Source organism: Anguilla anguilla, chromosome 8, assembly GCF_013347855.1.
Source record: "Anguilla anguilla isolate fAngAng1 chromosome 8, fAngAng1.pri, whole genome shotgun sequence".
NCBI classification, from domain to species: Eukaryota; Metazoa; Chordata; class Actinopteri; order Anguilliformes; family Anguillidae; genus Anguilla; species Anguilla anguilla.
The window spans coordinates 50,198,098-50,220,479 of NC_049208.1; the positions used below are offsets into that span (position 1 = coordinate 50,198,098).

The window sequence follows — 22,382 nt, forward strand, 5'->3', positions numbered from 1 at the left end:
TTATTTTCCCTCAGATTTGAACTCACCAATTCACTGCTTATCGTCAACCAGGTGTAAGAAGGTATGGGTACCTTCTGTGAAACAGTAACTTACACCAGCAGGCGTACACCATATCCCAGTTCCATTAAGTAGTCAAGCAAGAAGTATGACCATACATAGTGGGGTTGGGGAATATCACATATTAATTTTTCTTTAGTAATGCAACTTAAGCTTGGTTGGTCCAGAGATCATGTTGTTTCTGAAAGACCTTTCACAATATATTTGTTAATAGCATCCACATTTAAGGACCTCTGTTTTACCCTACTAAAAACAAAATTGATTTGCAATTCCTCCATTTAATCGCAATTTATCGTTATCCATCCTAATTAAGTTACATATTTACCAATCACAGTTGGCATCACCAACTTTTAATTACCCTGTCTGGCACTGAATTACCTCACAAAATGTGACAACATTTTCCGTATGCAATGGGTTTGGGCTCCGAGTGTGCTCAAATGTTTGTTTTTTAAAAATGGGCTTTAATTATTTGTCTGAAAGAGTCCGATTTCTGCACACCCTCTGGACTTGTGAAATGAGTCTGTGGAAGCTCTTGTTTTAATCACATGTCCATGTACACATCTGTGCTGGGACTGTGCCAGCTATGTCGATGCTCACATTCTGCACGTCAAAAGGAAACCAAAGTAGTGCAAAGTTAAAGTGAAGCAAAACTGGCTTGCATTTTGAGCTCTACATGAAGATGTTACTTTTTTGAACAATATTTCTTTCCTGCAGGACGTCAGTCAGTAATGTTTTGGAATCCATGTTTCCAGAAACATGCCCATCTATTCTGCCCAAAGTGTTTAAGTGGCAGATGGGAGAAAACAACACAAACTTTGAAACCCACTGGCATCATATGAAAGACTTTTGTGCAATTCAATTTGGACCTTTCTGCTACAGAACTTTCTATTAAATAAGTGCGAACTAAATCCAACGAGATAACAAGAACCTATTCATTTTAGATCTGAATATACATTACTTGAATGTGTTTACTTGAGGTAGCCATGCTAAACACTAGAAGAAGAAAAAATATGCCACTCCTGAGGATGAATTTTGAATTCTGAATTTTTTTATTCATCTACAGATGTGAACAAAACTGCAAAAAAAATGTAATCTATAAACAAGACTAAAGTGACAATTGGTTATATATTCCAGAACTATTTTGTCTATAATGTACGCTTCTCTAGTCACGTTTAGCAAACATGAACTATGTAGCTACATATGCGCTGCAGTATCATTTAGAACATGCATTTCCTGAAATAAAGGCATTCATATTTGCTGAACAATGGATGAAACTTTTGTTCAACAGCAATATTTGTTCTAACAATGACCTATACTTCACCTTACAAGATTTACAGACATCAGATTTAAACATCTAATATTAGTTGTATTAAGTTTAGAAAGCCTAAACGGGACTTTCTATACTTACTGTAGTTTTTTTGAAAAGGAATCCAAGCAAAACATTTTTTATATAAGAAGCACAAACATATATATTCACACCCTTGATAAAGATGAACAAAAAACTGTAAAAAAAAAAATGTTTTAAAAAATAATATAGATGTACTGAGGTATATTTTATGTACATAACATTCATGAATCTGATAGGAAAACATATGTGAGACTGATGGGGGGGAGGGGGGGGGAGTGTTCCAGACTACCCAAAACACAACAAAATATTCTTCAACATTTTCTGGGAAGAACAATCAGTAAGAAAACGGTGAATTTTTAAAGCACAGCAGACAGTCACCTTTCTGCCCACTTCACACTGGTTTGATTGAGAGAACTGTGCCCTATGGACTGCACATCAAAGTCTCCCAAAGGTAGTGTCTGTACCCCCCCCCCCCGCCCCCATGATAGAAATACTGTTAGAAGAGTCAGAAAGTGAGTATATACTAATAAAACTGAATTAGTTTCCTTTTAAGGAATTTAGCAGCATGTGCTAAAGCAAGACTAACACAAAAGCTTTGCAGTGGACAGACACAAGTCTATAACCATACTAACTTAAATGCACACTCACCTACACCTATATTAGCCTGTGATGTGGAAAAAACCCATCACAGAATAACCAATTTACTGCCAAAAGACCAGTCACATTCACTGAGGTATTCTTTGTGTTCATTATCTACCTTCCCCTGCACAGAACTGGCACACTGTCACAATTTAACAGCTCAAAATAACCTATTCTAAACAAAATGAAGGTTTTCGTTTTGTATTTTCTTGTCCTTTGTCAATCCCTCACACCTCTCCTCTGGCATGTTGTATGTAATGTTCGTACAATTCCGAAACCGCTCCAAATTCCATCCCACACTCTGCACATTCCAAACTCTCCTGCATCTCTTCTTTGTTCTTAAGTTTGACATAGGACAAAGGGACCCTGAAGACGTCCCCGCTTGAATCCCCATTGCACTTGAGCTGGATCCAGTCCATCTCAGCACTGGGAGAAGCCTGAGCCCAGGAATTGTTTAGGGACAGTTGAAGGGGGTCGCTGGTATGTGGCGGAGGCGAGTGCATCAGGAGCTGAGGTGCTGAGAATGAGACGGAAGTAGAACGCGACGAGGACTGAGTTGGGCTTGCCGGAGCAGGCGCAGCATAAATGTGGTCAGAGTGGACCTGCTTCTTGCACACAGGAGACCTGCTGGAATCGGAAGTGTTAAAAACCGCAGGGAGTTCAGAGTCATTTGCGTTCATTTGGGAGGGGTTACGGTAGCACAGCACACTGGTGACAGAAGGAAGAACTGGGGGTGGAAAGGAGGTAGACGGGGTGGGGTAAACGTAGAGGTTGTCAGGGTGTGGATAGGCATACAAGCTCTCATGCTGAACAGGGATAACCAAGGGTGATGAGGATAGCAATGGTGTGGGTGAGGGCGTGGATCGAGGTCGAGGTTGGTGTTCTGGTGCAAGTGAACCTGCCAGAATTTCTCCATCTTCATGAGGATTCTGGGCCCCAGTGGAATGGCAAAGTTGATGAACGGCAAGCAAGTCCAAAGTCGTGAAGTTGGCGCTGCACTCCCCACACCTGTGGAGTGAAATGGCTTCAGCTGCCATATCAGGTACTGGAAGGCTATGCGAGTCGGCAGTGAGCTGACGTGGAAGAACACCCGAGCGGAGGCCAAGACAGCGCCTGCGTCGGCGGGCACATCTGTGTAGGAGATTGTGTCGTTCCAGGTTCCCGAGATGAATGAAACACTTTCCACAGGTATGGCAGTTATGGGTTTTGCAGGCCCCGTGTTCCTCTCCCTGGTGGTCCATCAAACGTTCTTTGTCAGCAAAAGCCATGGGACAAATGGGACAAGCGTAAGGGTTCTGCTTTGCATGCTCTAGCATGTGCTCCCTGTACAGTCCGTGAAAGCGAAAGTGCTTACTGCACTGAGGGCAACAGAAGCCGCCTGGTTTTTTCTGGTGCACTCGCTGGTGCAGCCAGTACTTATTCCAGTTTCCCAAAGCCTTGCCACAGCGCCCACATGTATAACTGTAACGAGGGGTAGCGGTCGGAATGCAGGCTTTTATCCTTTGAGGAGTTTTAAAGAGTTTGCAGTATGTCCCAATGGACCTACTAGTGGGGGTACTAACCAGCCTGGAGTCAGTGGATGAGGACTGATGTGTTTCCAGCAGCTCTGCAGATTTGCAGCTGTTCTGTGGATGAGTAACCAAACCCTGCACGCTGTTTACCGAGGGATCTGTGCACTTTGATTGTTGACTGTTTAGGCGTAGTGTTTGCGGATGATCTGGGGACAGAACGGGCTGATTATGCTGAAGATGTGATGCATCATAAACTTTAAAGGGAGTTGCATCTCGTGGCTCCTTGTCATTTAATCTGCAGCAAATTTTCAGGTGGGCATTGCGATCGGAGCTTGTGTTGAACTGCTGCCCACAAGCACCACAAACAGAAGTCTGAACATCAGTGTGCGTTAGCAGGTGAAAGTTATACTCAGATTGGCTATCACAGCTCTTGCCACAGACATGACATTTAAAGGGCACTGTAGGGTTTTCTTGCACTTCTAGACTCTGGCGTTCCAGAAAATCCTCCATACAGCCATTGTTTCCATCTTCGCCCGTTCCTTTGGACAGACAATGTTTGGACGCCTGGTGTGCACGCAGGGATAAAAGCAGAAGGAAGGAATCACCACAACGAGCGCAGGAGAAAGGCTTCTCTCCTGTGTGTGTACGTGAGTGAGTCTTTAGTGCTCCAAGCTGACTAAACCCTTTCCCACACACGCTACAGGCAAATGGCTTAATTGGCCAGTGTATTTTCTCATGATCAATGAGTTTAGAGGTTTTATTGAAAGCCTTATCGCATACTTTACAAGAAAAGGGCGCATCTTCTGGTTGGATGCAGGTGTGCTTTTTTAAGGTGACACTGTAGCGAAATTGTTTCCCACAGTTTAAGCATTTGAAAGGTTTTACATCTCGCACAGAAAAAGCTGACTGTGAGAGACGGCCAATGTTTTTGGCCTTAATTCCAGCACTATTATTCACAGATTCCCCAGTCAAATTCTCTTGATTTAGGTAATTAGTGTGTGTCAGAAAATGAGAAAGCAGTTTATCTCTGAGAGAGAACCTGCTGGTGCAAAGTGGGCACTGAAGATGTCCAGATAGCTTATGGATCTTTTTATGGGCATTCAGGTGAGACAGCTGAGCAAAGGTCTTGCCACACTCTTGGCACCTGTAAGGCTTCTCACCAGTGTGGATGCGGCGATGGATGATGTAGGCTGTGATGTGAAGAAATGTGCGTCCACAAAAATGGCACTTCGCAGAAAATTTACTTTTCTTAGTTAGGCACGCAGATACCTGTAATTCTGAGGGATTAGCAACTAGTTTTGGTTCATCTGTCATCTTACCTACATTACCTCCCTCATTATTGTTTCCATCACCTTTATCAGCATCTTCAAGCTCTTTGCCTTTCCCATCTACCTGTTTTTCCTCATCACTTATCTGTTGGACCTCTGGAACTACAAGTTCGGAAAATGAGAACTGTGAGGAGCATGCCTTGGACAAGTGTGGGTCTTTCATTTCTATAGCTGATTTGCCGCTTTGACCATCTCTGATTAAGACTGACTGTTCCTCCACTTCAGAAAACACCTGCAAGTCCACCATACCAGAATGATTTAACAAGGCCTTAGAAGAATCATTATTTGTACTCAGTACCTCTTTTGGGGCTTTCCTCTGTGCTGAGGACTCAGATTTTGTTGAAATGTCTCCAATTTCCAGTTTGCCATCTCCCTCTGATGTGGATTCCAGAGTTTCATGTGGGACTCCACAGAAAGTTCGAGATATTTCCACAGGAGCCAAATTGGCTCTGTGAGCATCTTGTTTGATCCTTCTTTGCTTTCTGTCTCTCAGTACCCTTGGTTCTGTTATATCACTGCATTTCTGATGCATAATCTTCTTATGTGTCCCTTGTATTTGTCCAAGAGGGTCTACAGTAGGTTGTGGGTCTGCTACCAGATCCTCAATTGGCTTAACTTTTACTTGTTTCCCATCTTCTACTTGGTCTTCTACAATGTTCTGTTGTTCCCTTGGAAGAGCGGCAGATTCAACCTGCAAAATCAATGGAGTTGTCTCTTCGGTTCCTTTCTCAGGCATTTGTGGCAGAAATTCATCAATTGTTCCAGTATCTTCCGCTGAACTGCAGGAGTTTGTTAAAACCTTAGCATTCTGGCTGTATACATGAGCAATGTCATGTCCTTTACCCACTTGCAGATCCTTGGATTCTTGGCTCTCACAGTTAATCTTAGTTGTGACTTCCAGGGCCTCAGAAGCCTGTTGAACATTATTTTCACCATTAGGTGGATAACAATAATTTTCATGAATTCTCTGTCCTAGAGTCAATGATTTGGTATCTGAATACATTTGCTCATCTGGCATTTTCTCCTCTAAAGCAGGTTGTAATCCTCCTTCATCTCGAGATGTCACCAGTGCAGTGCCAGGTGCAGTAGTGAGTAATGCCTTTGCTTTTCCCCTCTCATCCCACCAGGTCTTTTTCCTCTTCTTGCCCCTCTTTTTGAAGCCAATGGATTTCCGAGGCTTTCTTGTGACCAGGTCTGTGGTATTAAGTGCAACAACTTCCTGAAATGATGGAGTCATTCCAGCATCTAATGAAACCATAGTTTTTAATGTTGTGGTATTTTCATGTACCTTTGTGTCTTCTTGGGAATTCATCACAGTGCTGGATACAAGGGTTTTTATATAGGCATCGTCTTGTGAGAGGTTTTGCACTTCTGAAGGTGCAGTGTTTGCTGAGGCAAACTGAACAATGGTTTCTACAGTCTCCACTGGCCCAATTATTTCTTGTTTAATATCCATCTCTGGAAAAGACGGAATGGTATTGCTGAGACATGTTGAAGAAGACAACTTTTGGTTATATTTAAGGTGGCCTTTAGTTTTATCAAATCTGTAGTCAGTGGTGACTTTGCATGCTCGACTGTACCTTCTTAAGTGGGCTGTTGGACTTGGAGGGCTTGTTAGTTTGACATTTTTACTTGTTTTTCTTGGCTTGCATGCTTGTGCTTGATGGGAAGAAACTTCCAGAGGAAGACTGTGATTTTCCAGTTGACTGATAGCAGCTGTTTCCATGCCACTTAATCTTTGTTCCTCCATAAATGACACCTGTTTAGCCATTTTCATAAGTGTCTTTTTCTTGTAAGGCCGACCAAGTTTTCTTTTTACTTTTGGAACAGCTTCACCAGTCTGAAGAATGGCAAGGACATCATCTGCTTTCCTGGGTTCTCCCGGGGTTGGTTTTACATTCACAATTTCCTTTTTTACTGCTTTCCTTTTCTTCATGTTGTTCTGTGCTCCCTTAAAAACCTGTGTGACTGTGCCAAATGTGTCACTCCCACTTTGTTGTGGCATTAAAATGTCTTGTGAAACTACAGATGCGAAAAGTGAGGACTGTGAGGAGCATGCCTCAGACAAGGTTCGGTCTTTCATTTCAATACCCGATTTACCTATTTGAACAGCTTCGCTTAAGACTGACTGTTCCTCTATTTCGGCAAACACCTGCAAGTGCTCCATTCCAGAATGATTTAACAAGGATGTAGAAGACTCATTTTTTGTAGTCAGTACCTCTTCAGGGGCATTCCTCCATGCTGAAGATTCAGATTCTGTCGAATTGACTTCAATTTCCATCATGCCAGCTCCCTCCATTTTGGATTCAAGAGTTGTATTTGTGAATTCACAATTGGATTGGGACATTTCCACAGGTGTCAAGTTGGCCCCATGAGTACCTTGTTTGATCTTTCCTCGGTTTCTGTCTCTCAGTACCCTTGGTTTATTCATAACACTCCATTTTTGACACTTACTCCTTTTAAATCTCCTCTGTGTATGGTCAAGAGGGCCTGCAGTTGGTTGCAGGTCTGCTTCCAGGCCCTCAATTGGCTTGATGTTTACAACTTTCCCGTTTTCTACTTGGTCATCTATAGTGTTCTGTTGTTCCCTTGAAAGAACAGCCGGTTGAACCAGAGAAAATAATGTATTTGTCTCTTCGGTTTCTTTCGAAGGCATTTGAATTCGAAATTCATCAATTGTTCCAGTATCTTCCACTGAACTGCAGGAGTTTGTTAAAACCATAGCATTTTGGTTGTATACATGAGCAACGTCCTGTTCTTTACCCACTTCTAGACCCTTGGATACTTGGCTCTTACAGTTCATCTTAGTTGTGGCTTCCAGGACCTCAGAAGCCCATTGACCATCATTTTCACCATTAGCTGGACCTTCACCCACATATACTTCCCTGTCTGCCTTTTCTACATGAAATTCATATAACTGTTCCCCTCTTGTGTCAGAATCCGAATAATTTTCATGTATTCTCTGTCCAAGAATCAATGATTTGGTATTTGAATACATTTGCTCATCTGGCATTTTCTCCTCAAAAGCACGTTGTAATCCTCCTTCATCTCGAGATGGCTCCAGTGCAGTGCCAGGTGCAGTAGTGACTAATGCCTTTGCTTTTCCCCTCTCATCCCACCAGGTCTTTCTCCTCTTCCTGCCCGTCTTTTTGGAGCCTATGGACTTCCGAGGCTTTTTTATGACTAGGTTTGTGGTATTAAGTTCAAAGATTTCCTGAAATGATGGAGTCATTCCAGCATCTAATGAAACCATTGTATTGAATGTTGTTGTGGTATCTTCATGTACCTTAGTGTCTTCTTGGGAATTCATCACAGTGCTGGATTCAAGGGTTTTTGTATAGGAATGTTCTTGTGAGAGGCTTTGTACTTCTGAAGGTGCAGTGTTTGCTGAGGCAAATTGAAAAACAGTTTTCGAAGTCTTCTCAGTCTCTACTGACCCTATAATTTCTTGTTTAACATCAATCTTAGGAAAAGACGAAGAGGCATCAATGAGGTATGTTGAAGACAAATTTAGGTTATATTCAGGATGGTCTTTCATTTTATTCAATCTGTAGTCAGTGGTGACTTTGCATGCTCGACTATGCCTGCTTAAGTGGGCTACTGGAGTTGGAGGGCTTGTTAGTTTGACCTTTTTACTTGTTTTAATTTGTTTGCATGCTTGTGCTTGATGGGAAGAAATTTCCTGAGGTCCACTGTGGTTTTCCAATTGATGAAGAGCAGCTGTTTCTGTATCATTTAATCTTGGTTTCTCCATAAATTCCACCCGTTTTGCCATTTTCATAAGTGTCTTTTTCTTGTAAGGCCGACCAAGTTTTCTTTTTACTTTTGTAACAGCTTCACCAGTCTGAAGAATGGCAAGGACATCATCTGCTTTCCTGGGTTCTCCCGGGGTTGGTTTTACCTTCACAATTTCCTCTATTACTGCTTTCCTTTTCTTCACGTTGTTCTGTGCTCCCTTGCAAACCTGTGTGACTGTTCCAAATGTGTCACTCCCACTTTGTTGTGGCATTAAAATGTCGTGTGAAACTACAGATTTGGAAAGTGAGGACTGTGAGGAGCATGCCTCAGACAAGGTTCGGTCTTTCATTTCAATACCCGATTTACCTATTTGAACAGCTTTGCTTAAGACTGACTGTTCTTCCATTTCAGCAAACACCTGTGGGTCCTCCATACAAGAATGATTTAACAAGGATGTAGAAGACTCATCTTTTATAGTCAGGTCCTCTTCAGGGGCATTCCTCCATGCTGAAGATTCAGATTCTGTCGAAATGACTTCAATTCCCAGCTTGCCAGCTCCCTCCATTTTGGATTCCAGAGTTGTATTTGTGAATCCACAATTGGATTGGAACATTTCCACAGGTGTCAAGTTGACCCCATGAGTACCTTGTTTGATCTTTCCTCGGTTTCTGTCTCTCAGTACCCTTGGTTCCTTTATAACACTCCAATTCTGATGCGTACTCTTTTTACATCTCTCCTGTGTATAGCTAAGAGGGCCTGAAGTTGGTTGCAGGTCTGCTTCCAGACCCTCAATGGGCTTTATCTTTACTAGTTTCCCCTCTTCTACGTGGTATTCTGTAGTGTTCTGTTGTTCCCTTGAAAGAACAGCCGATTCAACCCGAGAAAGTAATGCAGTTGTCTCTTCTTCAGTTTCTTTTTCAGACTTTGGTGGCAGAAATTCATCAATTGTTCGAGGGTCTCCCACTGAACTGCAGGTGTTCGGTAAAACCTTAGCATCTTGGCTGTATACATGAGCAATATCTCGTCCTTTACCCACTTCTAGATCCTTAGATTCTTGGCTCTTACAGTTCAACATAGTTGTGACTTTCAGGTTCTCAGAAGCACAAGGAAAATCATTTTCACTATTAGCTAATGGGTCTTCACCCACGGATATTTTCCTTTCTACCTTTTCTGAATTAACCTCATGTAACTGTGCCCCACTTCCATCAGAATTTAAATATTCTACATGTATTCCTTGTCCAAGAACCAATAATTTGGTATCTGAATTATGCATTTGCTCAGCTGGTACTTTCACCTCTAAAGGAGGTTCCAACCTTCCATCGTCTTGGGATGTCCCCAGTGAAGTGGCCCGTGTAGTGCGGAGTAATCTCTTTGCTTTTCTCCTATGGTCCCAACAGGTCCTTCTCCTCCTCCTGCCCTTCTTTTTGGAGCCTATGGTTTTCCGAGGCTTTTTTGTGCCTAGATCTGCGGCATTAAGTCCAACAGTTTCCTGATATGATGGAGTCATTCCAGTGTCTAATGAAAGCAAGGTACTGAATGCTGTGGTGTTCTCGTGTATCTTAGTGTCTTCTAGGGGTTTCAGCACAGAGCTGAATTCCAGGGTTTTTATATTGGAATGTTCTTGTGAGAGGCTTTGCGCTTCTGAAGGTGCAGTGTTCGCTGAGGCAAATTGAACCACTGTTTCTGATGTTCTCCCAGTCTCTACTGACTCTATAATTTCCTGTTTAATGTCCATCTCAGGAAAAGACAGAAGGGCATCACCAAGATATGCTGAAGAAGACAAATTAAGGTTATATTCAAGGCGGTCTTTAATTTTATCAACTGTGTAGTCAGTGGTGACTTTGCATGCTCGACTGTACCTTCTTAAGTGGGCAACTGGAGTTGGAGGGCTTGTTAGTTTGACCTTTTTACTTGTTTTAATTTGTTTGCATGCTTGTGCTTGATGGGAAGAAATTTCCTGAGGTCCACTGTGATTTTCCATTTGATTAAGAGTAGCTGTTTCTGTGCCATTTAATCTTTGCTCCTCAATAAATACCAACTGTTTTGCCATTTTCATAAGTGTCTTTTTCTTGTAAGGCCGACCAAGTTTTCTTTTTATTTTTGAAACAGGTCCAGTCTGACGTATAGCAAGGACATCCACTGCTTTCCAGGGTTCTCCCAGGGTTGGTTTTACCTTTACAATTTCCTCTTTTACTGCTTTCCTTTTCTTCATCTTGCTCTGTGCTCCCTTAACAACCCATGAGACTGTGCCAAATGTTTCACACCCAGGTAGCTGTGGAGTTAAAATGTCATTTGCAACACCTTGACTAATGTCTACAGTGTGCTCTGTGTTGTCAGACATCTCTTCTGGAGATGTATTACAGTTAGGTTTTTGGATCCTGCGCTTCACTATTTTTTTCTTAACAGACAAGAATGATGTTTCAAATGATCCAGTTGAATCATTTTTAATGTCTGAGGGTGGCTCAAGAGCTTGCCCAGGCACATTACAAATTTGCTGCTCAAACAAATTTCCACGGACAGTTTTTTGCATGTTTTCTTGGATGACAACGGTTTCCTCTTTTAATACTTTTTCGAGAGGATTGGCATACTTAGGTGGGTTATGGGTTGTGAAACTGTTTGGAATTAGTTCTGCAGTTCCTGTACTTTCGCTAACAGAGGTGGCCTCGACCTCACGCTCATTGACTGACAGAATTTGTTCCTGATTTCCTTGCCCTTTATCTTTCCTTTTTGGAGGCTTTCTTTCCTTCTTTGGGGCCCTTCCTCTTCTAGGTGGCTTATGTTCTTCAAAATTGTGAGCTTTATTAGATGCCACTGATCCAGCAGGAGATGGAGATATTTCTTCCTTTGGAAAAATAAGCTGATTCCTGGAACCTGATGTAGCAAGCAAAATGCTCATATCAGGGTTCTGTGCACAATGGCGCTTCATTTTATCTGTGGAGGTGATGTTGTATGATCGACTGTATCTTCTCAAATGGGTTAAAGAAGTAAATGATCCTGATATTACCTTTTTACTTTCTTTCTTTATTTTGCATTTCTTTACTTGTTGGGAAGAAATGTCCAGAGGAAAGCTTTCTTCCAGTCCATTTGCAGCAGACACATCCACACAGTTTGATCTTTGTTCCATGGCAAACACTTTTGCCATTTTTCTTTTTTGTGTCTTTTTCTTACATCGTCTGCTAATTTTTCTTTTTGATTTTATAAGAGTCCCATGAGCCTCAGGGCCAACAATGATGTCCTCTGCTTTTGTATATTCTCCCAGAACAGATGTAGGCTCTATTACTTCCTCTTTCACCCCTTTTATTTTTTTATGATTGCAACATTCACTTTTGTTTACGCGTCGTAATGTGTTCATCATTTTACATTCAGCTTGTTGTGAAATGACAAGGCTACTAGTTGTATCCAAAATCTTCATGTCGGTTTTATTTTCTGTACTCTCAATTAACCCTTTTGGATCGACTGTGGAAATGCTTTTTTGTTTCTTTGGCTTCTTCACGGTTTCATTCACAGACAAGACAGATGGTCCCTCTAAATCCATATTGATTTCTGAGGATGACTCTTGTTGGGAAACTTTGTGGCTCTGTTGTTGTTCAGGATTACTAAGAACATTCTCACTTGTTTGAACATTTTTTGTGATATAAGTAATCTCTTCTTTTGATACTTTTTTCCTAGGATAACCACGTTTCCCTTGTTTGATGGATGCCAGATTGTTAGGGATGGCAGATTTTGCCTTTGCCCCACCTTCATGGGTAATCAACAATGGCTCTTGACCTGCATCTTTACTGTTTACAGCTTGTGTTTCTGTTTTGTTCTTTGGGGGCCTTCTTTGTTTTTTGGGCTTCTGGTCAATAAATCTCAATGCGTCAATTTCTTTGGATGCCTCTGGAGCTGAAGATCCTGCTGGAGATGAGGAAATCCCTCCATTTTGAACATGAAGTGGATCCACTGAATCTGTGAGCAATGGTAGTCGATTATGGTCATGTGCAACAAACTCTTCCGTTTTTTTAACTGTGGTTAATTTGCATGCTCGACTATACTTTCTGAAGTTAATGTTACTGGTTACTGGAGGGCTTAATGCTTGGTTTACTTTCTTGTTAATTTCCTTTACTTTGCAACTTTTGGGTACATGTAAAATAATGCCCTGAGGCAACAAGTCATTTCTCAGTTCAGTAAGAGTAGATGCACCCCCTTCTTCCGATCTTTTTCCCTTTGAAAACTTCAACTGCTTTACCATTTTCATAAGTGTTTTCTTCTTGTATGGCCGGCCAAGTTTCTTTTTCAATTTTCCAACAGATCCACTGATTTTAAGCCCTTTGTGTCTTTCCTTGGTCCCCCTGTGTTCTTCCTTCACCAATGTAATTGCCTTTGTCTCCTCTTTTTGTGCTTTAATTTCCTTCTTTGCCTTGCCCTGTGCTTCTTTGTCTACTTGTGTGAATGTGCCGACTATTTCACTTCCACCTGGTTCTGGCGTTAGAAGGTCACTTGTGGGGTCAGGAATCTTCATGTCTGCACTACGTTCCTTACTCTCAACCAATTCAAATGGAGACACTCTGGAAATTATCTTTTGTTTTTTGGGATTCTTCTTTGTAGTGGGTGTTTGAAATGTTCCTCCAGACTCATTCTTTACTTCTGAGGGCAGCATCAAAACCATTTGGGAAACATTTTGGCTATGCTGTTCAGAAGAGCCGTTGATAAATTTACTGACTGTTTGCAGGTTCTTTTGCGTGTCATTAGCCTCTTCTATCATAATCTTTTTCCTTGGATGACCACATTTCTTTATATTGTGAAACACAGAATCATTTGATGTTGATGCATTTGATGCAACAGCTGGGCCGTCACCATTAGCTCCTCCCTCTTCTTCATGGATTATTATGGATGTTTCTTGACTTCCGAGGTTTTTAACAACTGCTTGGGATTTTCTTTTGTTTTTTCGGGCCCTCCCTTTTCTACAGGGCTTTTGTTTAATGAAACTGGCATCTTCAACTTCATTATACACTGTCAATACTGTTGGCGAGTGATAAAGAGTCTTCTCTGGAGCATGGGGAGGATCGACTGAGATGTCACTGCATGTGCTGCTGTACCTTCTTAAATGGGTTTCTGGGGGGAATAATGTAAGCTGTTTAGCATAGGTCCCTTTCTTTGTTTTGTGTATTTGGGACTTATGGTGGTAACTACTCTCAGGACTCAAAATATTTTTATTTTCTCTGAAACAAGCAGGAGATTTATCTTTGGCATCTTCCTCCTTGTCCTGTGCAATTTCCGTCTCATTTTTGCACTGACCATTAATTTCCTCTTTATCACCAACTCTGCCAATAGGGACTTCTCCCACACCCATCTCTAATTTAGTCTGTGCCCTCTTTTTCCTCACTTTTTTTCTTTTTTTCTTCTCTTTCCTCGGTACTTTTGGGCTAATCCCCGTGGAATTGTTCACCACTTCAAAACTTTCAGTTAAATGGCTATTATCGGGATGTGAATCAATCAGCTTTTTTTCATCTTCAACTCCGGGGATCTTTACGGCATGCTTTACAGTAGATTCTGTGACATTCCCAACTGGTTTCACAGCACGAGGAATGGCAGTTTCAAGGAATACACTGTCGGTCAAGGCTAGACGAGATTCCTCTGCGGTTTGCTTTCCAGAAGTATTGCTATCAGGCAACCCTGAAACTGCTCTGCCCTCCATTACACTCTTTAATGAGTACTCTGGCTGCCCAGGTTTCTCTTCAGGCTTTGCATTAATAGAATCAACAGCCTGATGCCCTTCCCCAGGCACCTCTGTTTTCAGCAGTGACGATATCCAGTTTTTAGGTTCTTGACATTTTTTAGATGGCTGGCTTTGAGGTACACTTGAATCCAGGGCCGTCTTACATTCTTCTGGGTTAATGGGTGCTTCCACGCTACCCATATCAACAGATTTGTCTCCTATTTCTCTGTTCATCTTTAAGGTATTCCTTTTCCTTTTTGATTGGTTGGATGTTATTTTAAGTCGCTGCTCAGCGGCATTATTGCCCCGGCTTAGTGAATATGGATTATTCTGTTCGTTATAAGAGGGTCCAGCATCCCATTCCTGAGGAAAACTGACCGTTTCTGCTGGCATTGCATTGTTCCTTCTGCCCTTCTTTCGACGTCTTTTGATTTCAGGTTCAAAAGAAAGTTGTTCTGTCATCACTGTTGGCGGACACATGTCAGTTTTAGGGTGCTTATGTTTGGGTATTATTGGGGCAAAAGTGTGGCAGTTTCTTAAACATTCATCAAGCTTACACTGTGACAGAGACCGGACTTTAGACTCAAGGCATTTCAGTTCAGAAGTCAGAAAATTGACTGGGGGTAAGGCATCACATTTTTTTTCTGCATCTGCTAAACCCATGGAAGTATGCATGTGTCCGCTAACATCAATCTTTGTCTGTCTCGATGCCTCTGACTTTTCGGCTTTATCTTGCGTCCGCTCGTCTGCTGTGTCTTTACCTTGGGTGTGTGAGGAGAAAGTTTCTTCCAGGGATGGTTGCAATGTGGCAGTTGTGTGGGAGAGATCATCCTCACTCTCCATGTCTTCAAATGACAGACTAGTCCTGCACAAGGGAGTTGACACTGTAACTGTGCTTTCCTCTTTTTCTGGTTGGGTATCTGAACTTCCCGATAGGCAATAAGTCCTCTCTCCAGATCCTCGCTGGCATGACAAATCAACAGTCAACTCTGCAACAGGGCACATTACATCCAGTACAGGTAGACACTGATTTTCTCTAAATGTCATTGCTACTCCATTCTCATCAGCTACCAGCTGATCGTCCACAATAGTATTTGGAGGAGTATGCATGTCATTACATAATGTCAACCCTTTTTCTTTTTGAAATGGAGTTCTGCTCTCCAAAGCAATTTGTTCCGATTCTGAACCACACTCCTGGGATTCTGAGATGGAGGGAACTGGAATGATCCTTGGATCAGAAGGTAACCCTTCAACTTCTGAAATAGTCTCTGTCTGTGCTGGAGTTACATCTGATGCAGTTAAACCTCCAAAATCAGCTTCCTTTTTTCTGCTCCCCTCTTCCACCTGTAACCCAGTTTCATTTTCCAATCTCTGCCTATGCTCCTCAACCTCCATGTGGGCTTCACCACACTGCACTTGCACACCGTCAGTTGTCTTCCGCTTCAGTTTAGTTGCATTTGGATAATCAGCCTGACTCTCCGTATCCTCCAATGACAGACCAGTCCTACACAAGGGAGGTGAGACTGTAATTGTGCTTTCCTCTTTTGCTGGTTGGGTATCTGAACATCCCGATAGGCAAGAAGTGCTCTCTCCAGATCCTCGCTGGCATGACAAATCAACAGTCAACTCTGTAACAGGGCAAATTATATTCAGTACATGTAGACACTGATTTTCACTCAATGTGATTGCTACTCCATTCCCATCAGCTACCAGCTGATCGTCCACAATAGTATTTGGATTATGCATTTCATTACATAATTTCGACCCCTTTTCTTCTTGAAATGGAGTTCTGCTCTCCAAAGCAATTTTCTCTGATTCCGAACCACACTCCTGAGAATCTGAGATGGAGGGAACTGGAATGATCCTTGGATCAGAAGGTATCCCTCCCACTTCTGAAATAGTCTCTGTCCGTGCTGGAGTTACATCTGATGCAGTTAAACCTCCAAAATCAGCTTCCTTTGTTCTGCTCCCTTCTTCCATCTGTAATCCAGTCTCATTGCCCAATCTCTGCCTGTACTCCTTAACCTCCATGTGGCCTTCACCACACTCCACTGCCACACTATTGATTGTCTTCACCTTTAGTTTAGTTGTGTTTGGGTAATCAGCCTCACTCTCCATGCCCTCCAATGACAGACTAGTCCTGCACAAGGGAGGTGAGACTGTAATTGTGCTTTCCTCTTTTACTGGTTGGGTATCTGAACTACCCGATGGGCAGTAAGTCCTCTCTCCAGATCCTCGCTGGCATGACAAATCGACAGTCAACTCTGTAACAGGGCACATTACATCCAATACAGGTATACACTTATCTTCACACTTATCTTCACTTAATGTCATCGCTCCTCCATTTCCATCAGCTACAAGCTGATCGTCCACAATAGTATTTGGAGGAGTATTCACGTCATAAGATAATTTTGACCCCTTTTCTTCTTGAAATGGAATTCTGCTCTCCAAAGCCATTAGCTCTGATTCTGAAGCACACTCCTGAGATTTTGAGATGGAGGGAACTGGAATGATCCTTGGATCAGTAGGTAGCCCTCCTACCTCTGAAATGGTCTCTGCCCATGCTGGAGTTACACCTGATGCAGTTACACCTCCAAAATCAGCTTCCTTTGTTCTGCTCCCTTCTTCTATCTGTAACCCAGTCTCGTTTACAAATGTCTGCCTTTCCTCCTCAACCTCCATGTGGCCTTCACCACACTCCCCCTCCACACCATCGGCTGTCTTCACCTTTAGTTTAGTTCTGTTTAGGAAATCTGCCTGAGTCTCCATGTCCTCCAATGACAGACTAGTCCTGCACAAGGGAGGTGAGACTGTAATTGTGCTTTTCTCTTTTGCTGGTTGGGTATCTGAACTTCCCGATGGGCAATAAGTGCTCTCTCCAGATCCTCGCTGGCATGACAAATCAACTGTTAACTCTGTAACAGGGCACATTACATCCAATACAGGTATACACTTATCTTCACACGTATCTTCACTTAATGTCATTGCTCCTCCATTTCCATCAGCTACAAGTTGATCATCCACAATGGTATTTGGAGGAGTATGCATGTCATTACATACTTTCGACCCCTTTTCTTCTTGAAATGGAGTTCTGCACTCCAAAACAATTTGCTCTGATTCTGAACCACACTCCTGAGAACCTGAGATGGAAGGAACTGGAATGATCCTTGGATTAGAAGGTAGCCCTCCGACTTCTGAAATAGTCTCTGTCCGTGCTGAAGCTACATATGATGCAGTTAAACCTCCAAAATCCACTTCCTTTGGTCTGCTCCCTTCTTCCATCTGTAACCCACTTTCATTTCCCAATCTTTGCCTATACTCAACCTCCACGTGAGCTTCACCACACTCCCCCTCCATACCATTAGTTGTCTTCACCTTTATTCCAGTGTTTTCCAATAGTTCTCTAGACAGAACCAGCTTTTCAACCTTTGAAAGACAAAAAACAATGGAAATATTTTTATTATGTTTGCCTTCAAAAACCTACTTTCTTCCACTTAGGCTGTTCCATGCCAGGTTTACTAATCACCTATTTGGGATTTGGCTAGAAAAAAAACTTGGTACATCTATTCACAAAGGAAAGATACAAAATGCAGCTAGAGAACATTGTAATAAAAATTGCAATTTTCTAGAGGAACCTCAGATAAATGACAATCTGTATACTTGGCATGGAACAGCCTACATCTACAAAAAACTGCAATGGTAAATTACAAAGCACAGTAAACTTTCCTGACAATGAAATATTGCTGTACCATCCTGAACACTCCTCTCCCACTGTGATTCCCATTTAACTAGCCTACAGCTCAGTGTTACACAGCTCAATGTCTCTGTCATGTCGCTGTGTTGTTACAGTAATATGCAAACGAGACAGTGACACAATTTTTGTTGTTTTTGCTCAGTACTTCAGCACAATGGATTTGAAATACAACAATGCATATGAGATTAAAACACAGACTGTCAGGTTTAATTTGAGGGTATTTCAGATCCTTTTTATACATAGTCTCTGAATGAAAATAATGAAGGTTACAAACATGGACAAGATGCAGAGATAACCAAAAAACAGTGTGTTTGTCCCAAAGTATTCCAAGGATGTACCAAGGCCGAGATTCAAAAACCAAGACAGCACAATATTCCAAAAAGGCCAGAGATTAAATGTAGAACATCAGACCCAGATGCAGCATGGGGTTTTCCAGGCCACCCCTTCTGACTGACACACACACACATACACACACGCATACACGCACATTCACACCTGAAATCTATCAACCTACCCCCAGTTCCTGCTCCTGTGTCTTATCTCCATGCAGTGCTAAGAAGCTTCCCAGAGCTGAGACTAAGTCAAATGGTGAATTAGTTGTCTGACAGTGTAAATGCAATGACAAAACGAAAAAAAAAGATAATTCCACCAGAGAACTGCCAAGTAAACAATGACATTCTATCCACGTATCTCCATGTTAGCACATTTTTGGGACTAAAAACGAACACGGATCTTGTTCGCCGAACCCTTGCCGTGACAACGATACCGCCTTTACCCTGACTCAAGTCATGTCTGGATTTTCAAAAGGTATAGAAGTAGAGCACCACTCTAGCCTGTTTTCCTTCAAACATTACAAAATAAGGAACCGTTGTCTCTAAAAAACCAGCAAAGTAAAATAGTTTATAAAGACTTATCCAAGAGTTTTAAAGCTTTCAAACGGTACACTGTGGCCAGACCAATTGACTAATTGAAAATTTCACCATAGAAAAAAATGAATGAATGCAAATAAACCCACTCAGGCCTATGCAACTAATTTGGAAGACTGACATAGCCTAGTACTACCAGCACCAAGTAGCCTAATTCAAAAAGTGAGTTTCTGTCCCATGTCAGCAACGTTAAGTTACTTTGTTAAAATTAAAAAGCCCCCCCCCCCCCCCCCCCCCCATCTTAATTGATTATGAATAATTATTTTCTTGTTTATTTAACTGATGTGGCCTTCTTACTCACAATAAGACAGCAGTGGAAAATATTTAGGTGGATAGTATTGTGTTGTCTTCAGAATGTTAATTCCTCAACATTCTAATCATATATTAGGCTATATTACAGGCATTTAGCAGAAGCTCTTAACCAGAGCAACTTACACAACTTTTACACAGCATTTACATTGCATCCATTTATACAGCTGGATATATACTGAAGCAATGTAGGTTAAGTACCTTGCTCAAGGGTACAACAGCAGTGTCCTAGCGGGGACTTGAACCTGCAACCTTTAGGTTACAAGACCCATTATACTACACTGCCGCCTATGTATGATATGATAGTATGCTGCAGGGACCACATGCGCTGACGTCAGATGCTGGCTTCTAATGCACTGATTAGGCCAGTGATTGGAAACAAAGTTAAGTGTTTTTGAAAGACAGCAGTTGTTGCACTGCAAATGTAATCATAAGCCTGTTTTTTTTCATATTTTACAACAGAATGCAGCAAGTCCTATTTCGGAAATTTCTCCTTAATGCTAGGGGAGGTGCTGGGTAATTTAGGCAAGGCGTATTACTTATAATGCAAAATCAGAAAACGGGCTTCACTCCCAAAATTTGTTTGAAACTTTCAGAGTGCTGGACCAAAAACTGTAAATCAGTAAAGTTGAAAAAAAAAAGGGCTGCACTTTGCATAATCTGATTTTATTTTTGTCAGAACGTCTCAGCACAGACGCGTTTCGGCGCAGTGCCTTCTTCAGTGTGCTTGGCGCATTTCTTCTCCTATCAAGTGCTGGGAGGAACCCTGTGGACCAGTAGCCTAAATGGTTTGATACAATAGGTGCAGATCTTGAACACAGACCCTCCCACATTGCATAATCTTCACGGCCCTCACAGTACGGTGGAAAAGCGAAAAGGAACACGCTCCAGGAACCATTTTAAATCCCCATTGTGGATACCTCCTGCCTGCTTTTACTTCCTGCAACCCGGGGGAAAAGGGGTTACCGATCATGTGACTGTGGATGGTAGCAGGACGAATTCTGAAGTGCACAGAAACATCTGCTCGGATCCAACCAAATCTCAAAACTAATCAGACAGCGCTTGCACCCTGCAGCAAGACGATGACCCCAAACATGCCGCTAAAGAAAAGTTTCTCAAGGCCAAAAAGTGCGATGTTCTTGATTGGTTATGTCAATCACCCTCCTGAATCCAACTAAACATGCATTTGACTCGCTGAAGACAATACTGAAGGCAAAATGGCCCCAAAACAAAGAGGAACTTTTCTATTCAATTTTATTTGTATAGCACTTTACAGAGAACAGTCGCTTTACAGAGTAGCAAGGCTAGAAACAGAAAAAAAAGAGCAGTAAACTGAGCAAGCACCAGACCTGAACCCCCAAATAGCAAGTACATAAGGTACAAACTCCCAGTGGGGAGAAAACCCTCAAACAGTGGTGAGAAAAAACTCCCCAATGGGAAGAAATCTCAAGAGGAACTCTATGGGTCGTTTGACCACCACCTTACTCTACCAGCTTAACTAGCTTTGACCAACTTTGTCCAGCTAGAGACCAACTTTGTCCAGCCACACACCTTCCAAGACCAGCCAGAAGTGTTGAAAACACAGTTTAAACCATCTTAAACCAGCTTAAAATCCCAGCTGGTTTTAGCTGGAATTTTCAGCACGATAATCGTGGACTAGTATATTTCCGTGAAGAAAGTGTAATGCAACTCCAAAACACTTGTGTTGCACCACACAAAAAAGTCGATGTAATGATCTAATGAAGACAAGAAGAGTATGTCAAACATTATCAGCCGCCTAGAGTTTTAATTTTACTGTAGCAATTAATAGTTTCCAGTTCCCTTTTTCATCTTTTTAATGTGAAGAAAACATGGCTGCCACAGCCAACCAATGCATGGAAGTAAAATGGAACATACAAACGAGATCTAACAGGACAATTATTTGATCTCTCATATTGCTTCTAACATAGTCAAATATTTCTGCACATTTCATGGTGAAACATTACGCAACATTACCACTGCAAGCCAACTCTAATGCAAAAAAAATTTAATACCATGCAAACTGCACATACTAGGTTATCAATGGGTCAATCATTAAGTGATTTTTCAAATGTTATTAAAACTTCTGAATTGCATTGCCAAGACTGTTGACAGAAAAAGTGAATCACCTATGTTAGTGTTGTTTCGCTGAAAGCATGTGACGATTTTCTTAAAGCATTGTAACCTTTCTGTATGCCAAACCCTGTAGGCCTAGTTAAAATTAACTGACCAGAAGAAAATCACAAAAAAATTCTCACAGTTATGGATTTGTGTGTTCCACATTTAATCATTACAGGTTAAAAACATAAACAGTATACCTTAGAGAACTGGCAAGAAATCTAACTTTTTACATTTTAAACTGGGAGACCATTGCTTATTTCAGCTTGTTTATATTAACCACTTTCATATGTCATCTAACCTATTATAGCGCTCGATAACGACTCGCTATGTTGCTCCCCTCACCTCTGACCAGCAATGCTTATGTGATAACACTAGGATTTTAACAGACGGAGCTTTTCTGTGGCAGAAGTGCTTTGTGTCGCTTACCCACTCAAACGTATATCTTGCGTTTTTGATACCCCATGATTTTATACATAGACAAAAACGTATGTGTAAAACAAGATGCACTGGAGCGTTAAACCCAGTTAAATCCGTTCAAAAGCACACCCAAATAACTCTGCGAGCGCAGTAAAATTTGGTCAGTCACTTACCAGTTGTTGTTGAACCACCTCGCTAACTTCAGGAATCACACTCCTTTCGCCATCATTATTCCCACTGTTTCACATATTTGTATAAATTGCCAGTAATAGACAACTATACCTTCTTAGCAGAACGCTTCACACATGCACGTGCACATTAAGTTTTCCAATTCAATGTTCTTCGGTAAACATCTCAAAGGAACATCCGTGGTCTACCGGAAGTAAACTCACACAAAAGTTCTAGTGACCGGGGCCCACTTGGGGTAGCCAGATAATTAGGCTTTAGTTAATAGAATATCATCCTAAAGCTGTAGTTATCAGGCAGTTAAAAAACATCACACAACCGGAAAATGTCAA

At 41.8% G+C, this 22,382-nt stretch overlaps 1 protein-coding gene across 1 annotated transcript; it reads right to left on the reverse strand.

Annotated features, from left to right (window-relative positions):
* Positions 1-1,083: 1,083 nt before the first annotated feature.
* On the reverse strand, positions 1,084-22,200 carry LOC118234348. Its single transcript, XM_035430820.1, has 2 exons — positions 22,038-22,200; positions 1,084-17,745 (listed from the first exon to the last, which is right to left on the reverse strand). Exon 2 carries the CDS (start codon positions 17,674-17,676, stop codon positions 2,272-2,274), a length of 15,405 nt encoding a protein of 5,134 aa, XP_035286711.1. The 5' UTR covers positions 17,677-17,745; positions 22,038-22,200; the 3' UTR covers positions 1,084-2,271.
* Between the last annotated feature and the right edge of the window lie 182 nt (positions 22,201-22,382).

Excerpts from the sequence above, each read along its gene's own strand:
- LOC118234348 (XM_035430820.1), bottom strand. The coding sequence starts at position 17,676 with ATGGAGGGGGAGTGTGGTGAAGCTCACGTGGAGGTTGAGTATAGGCAA.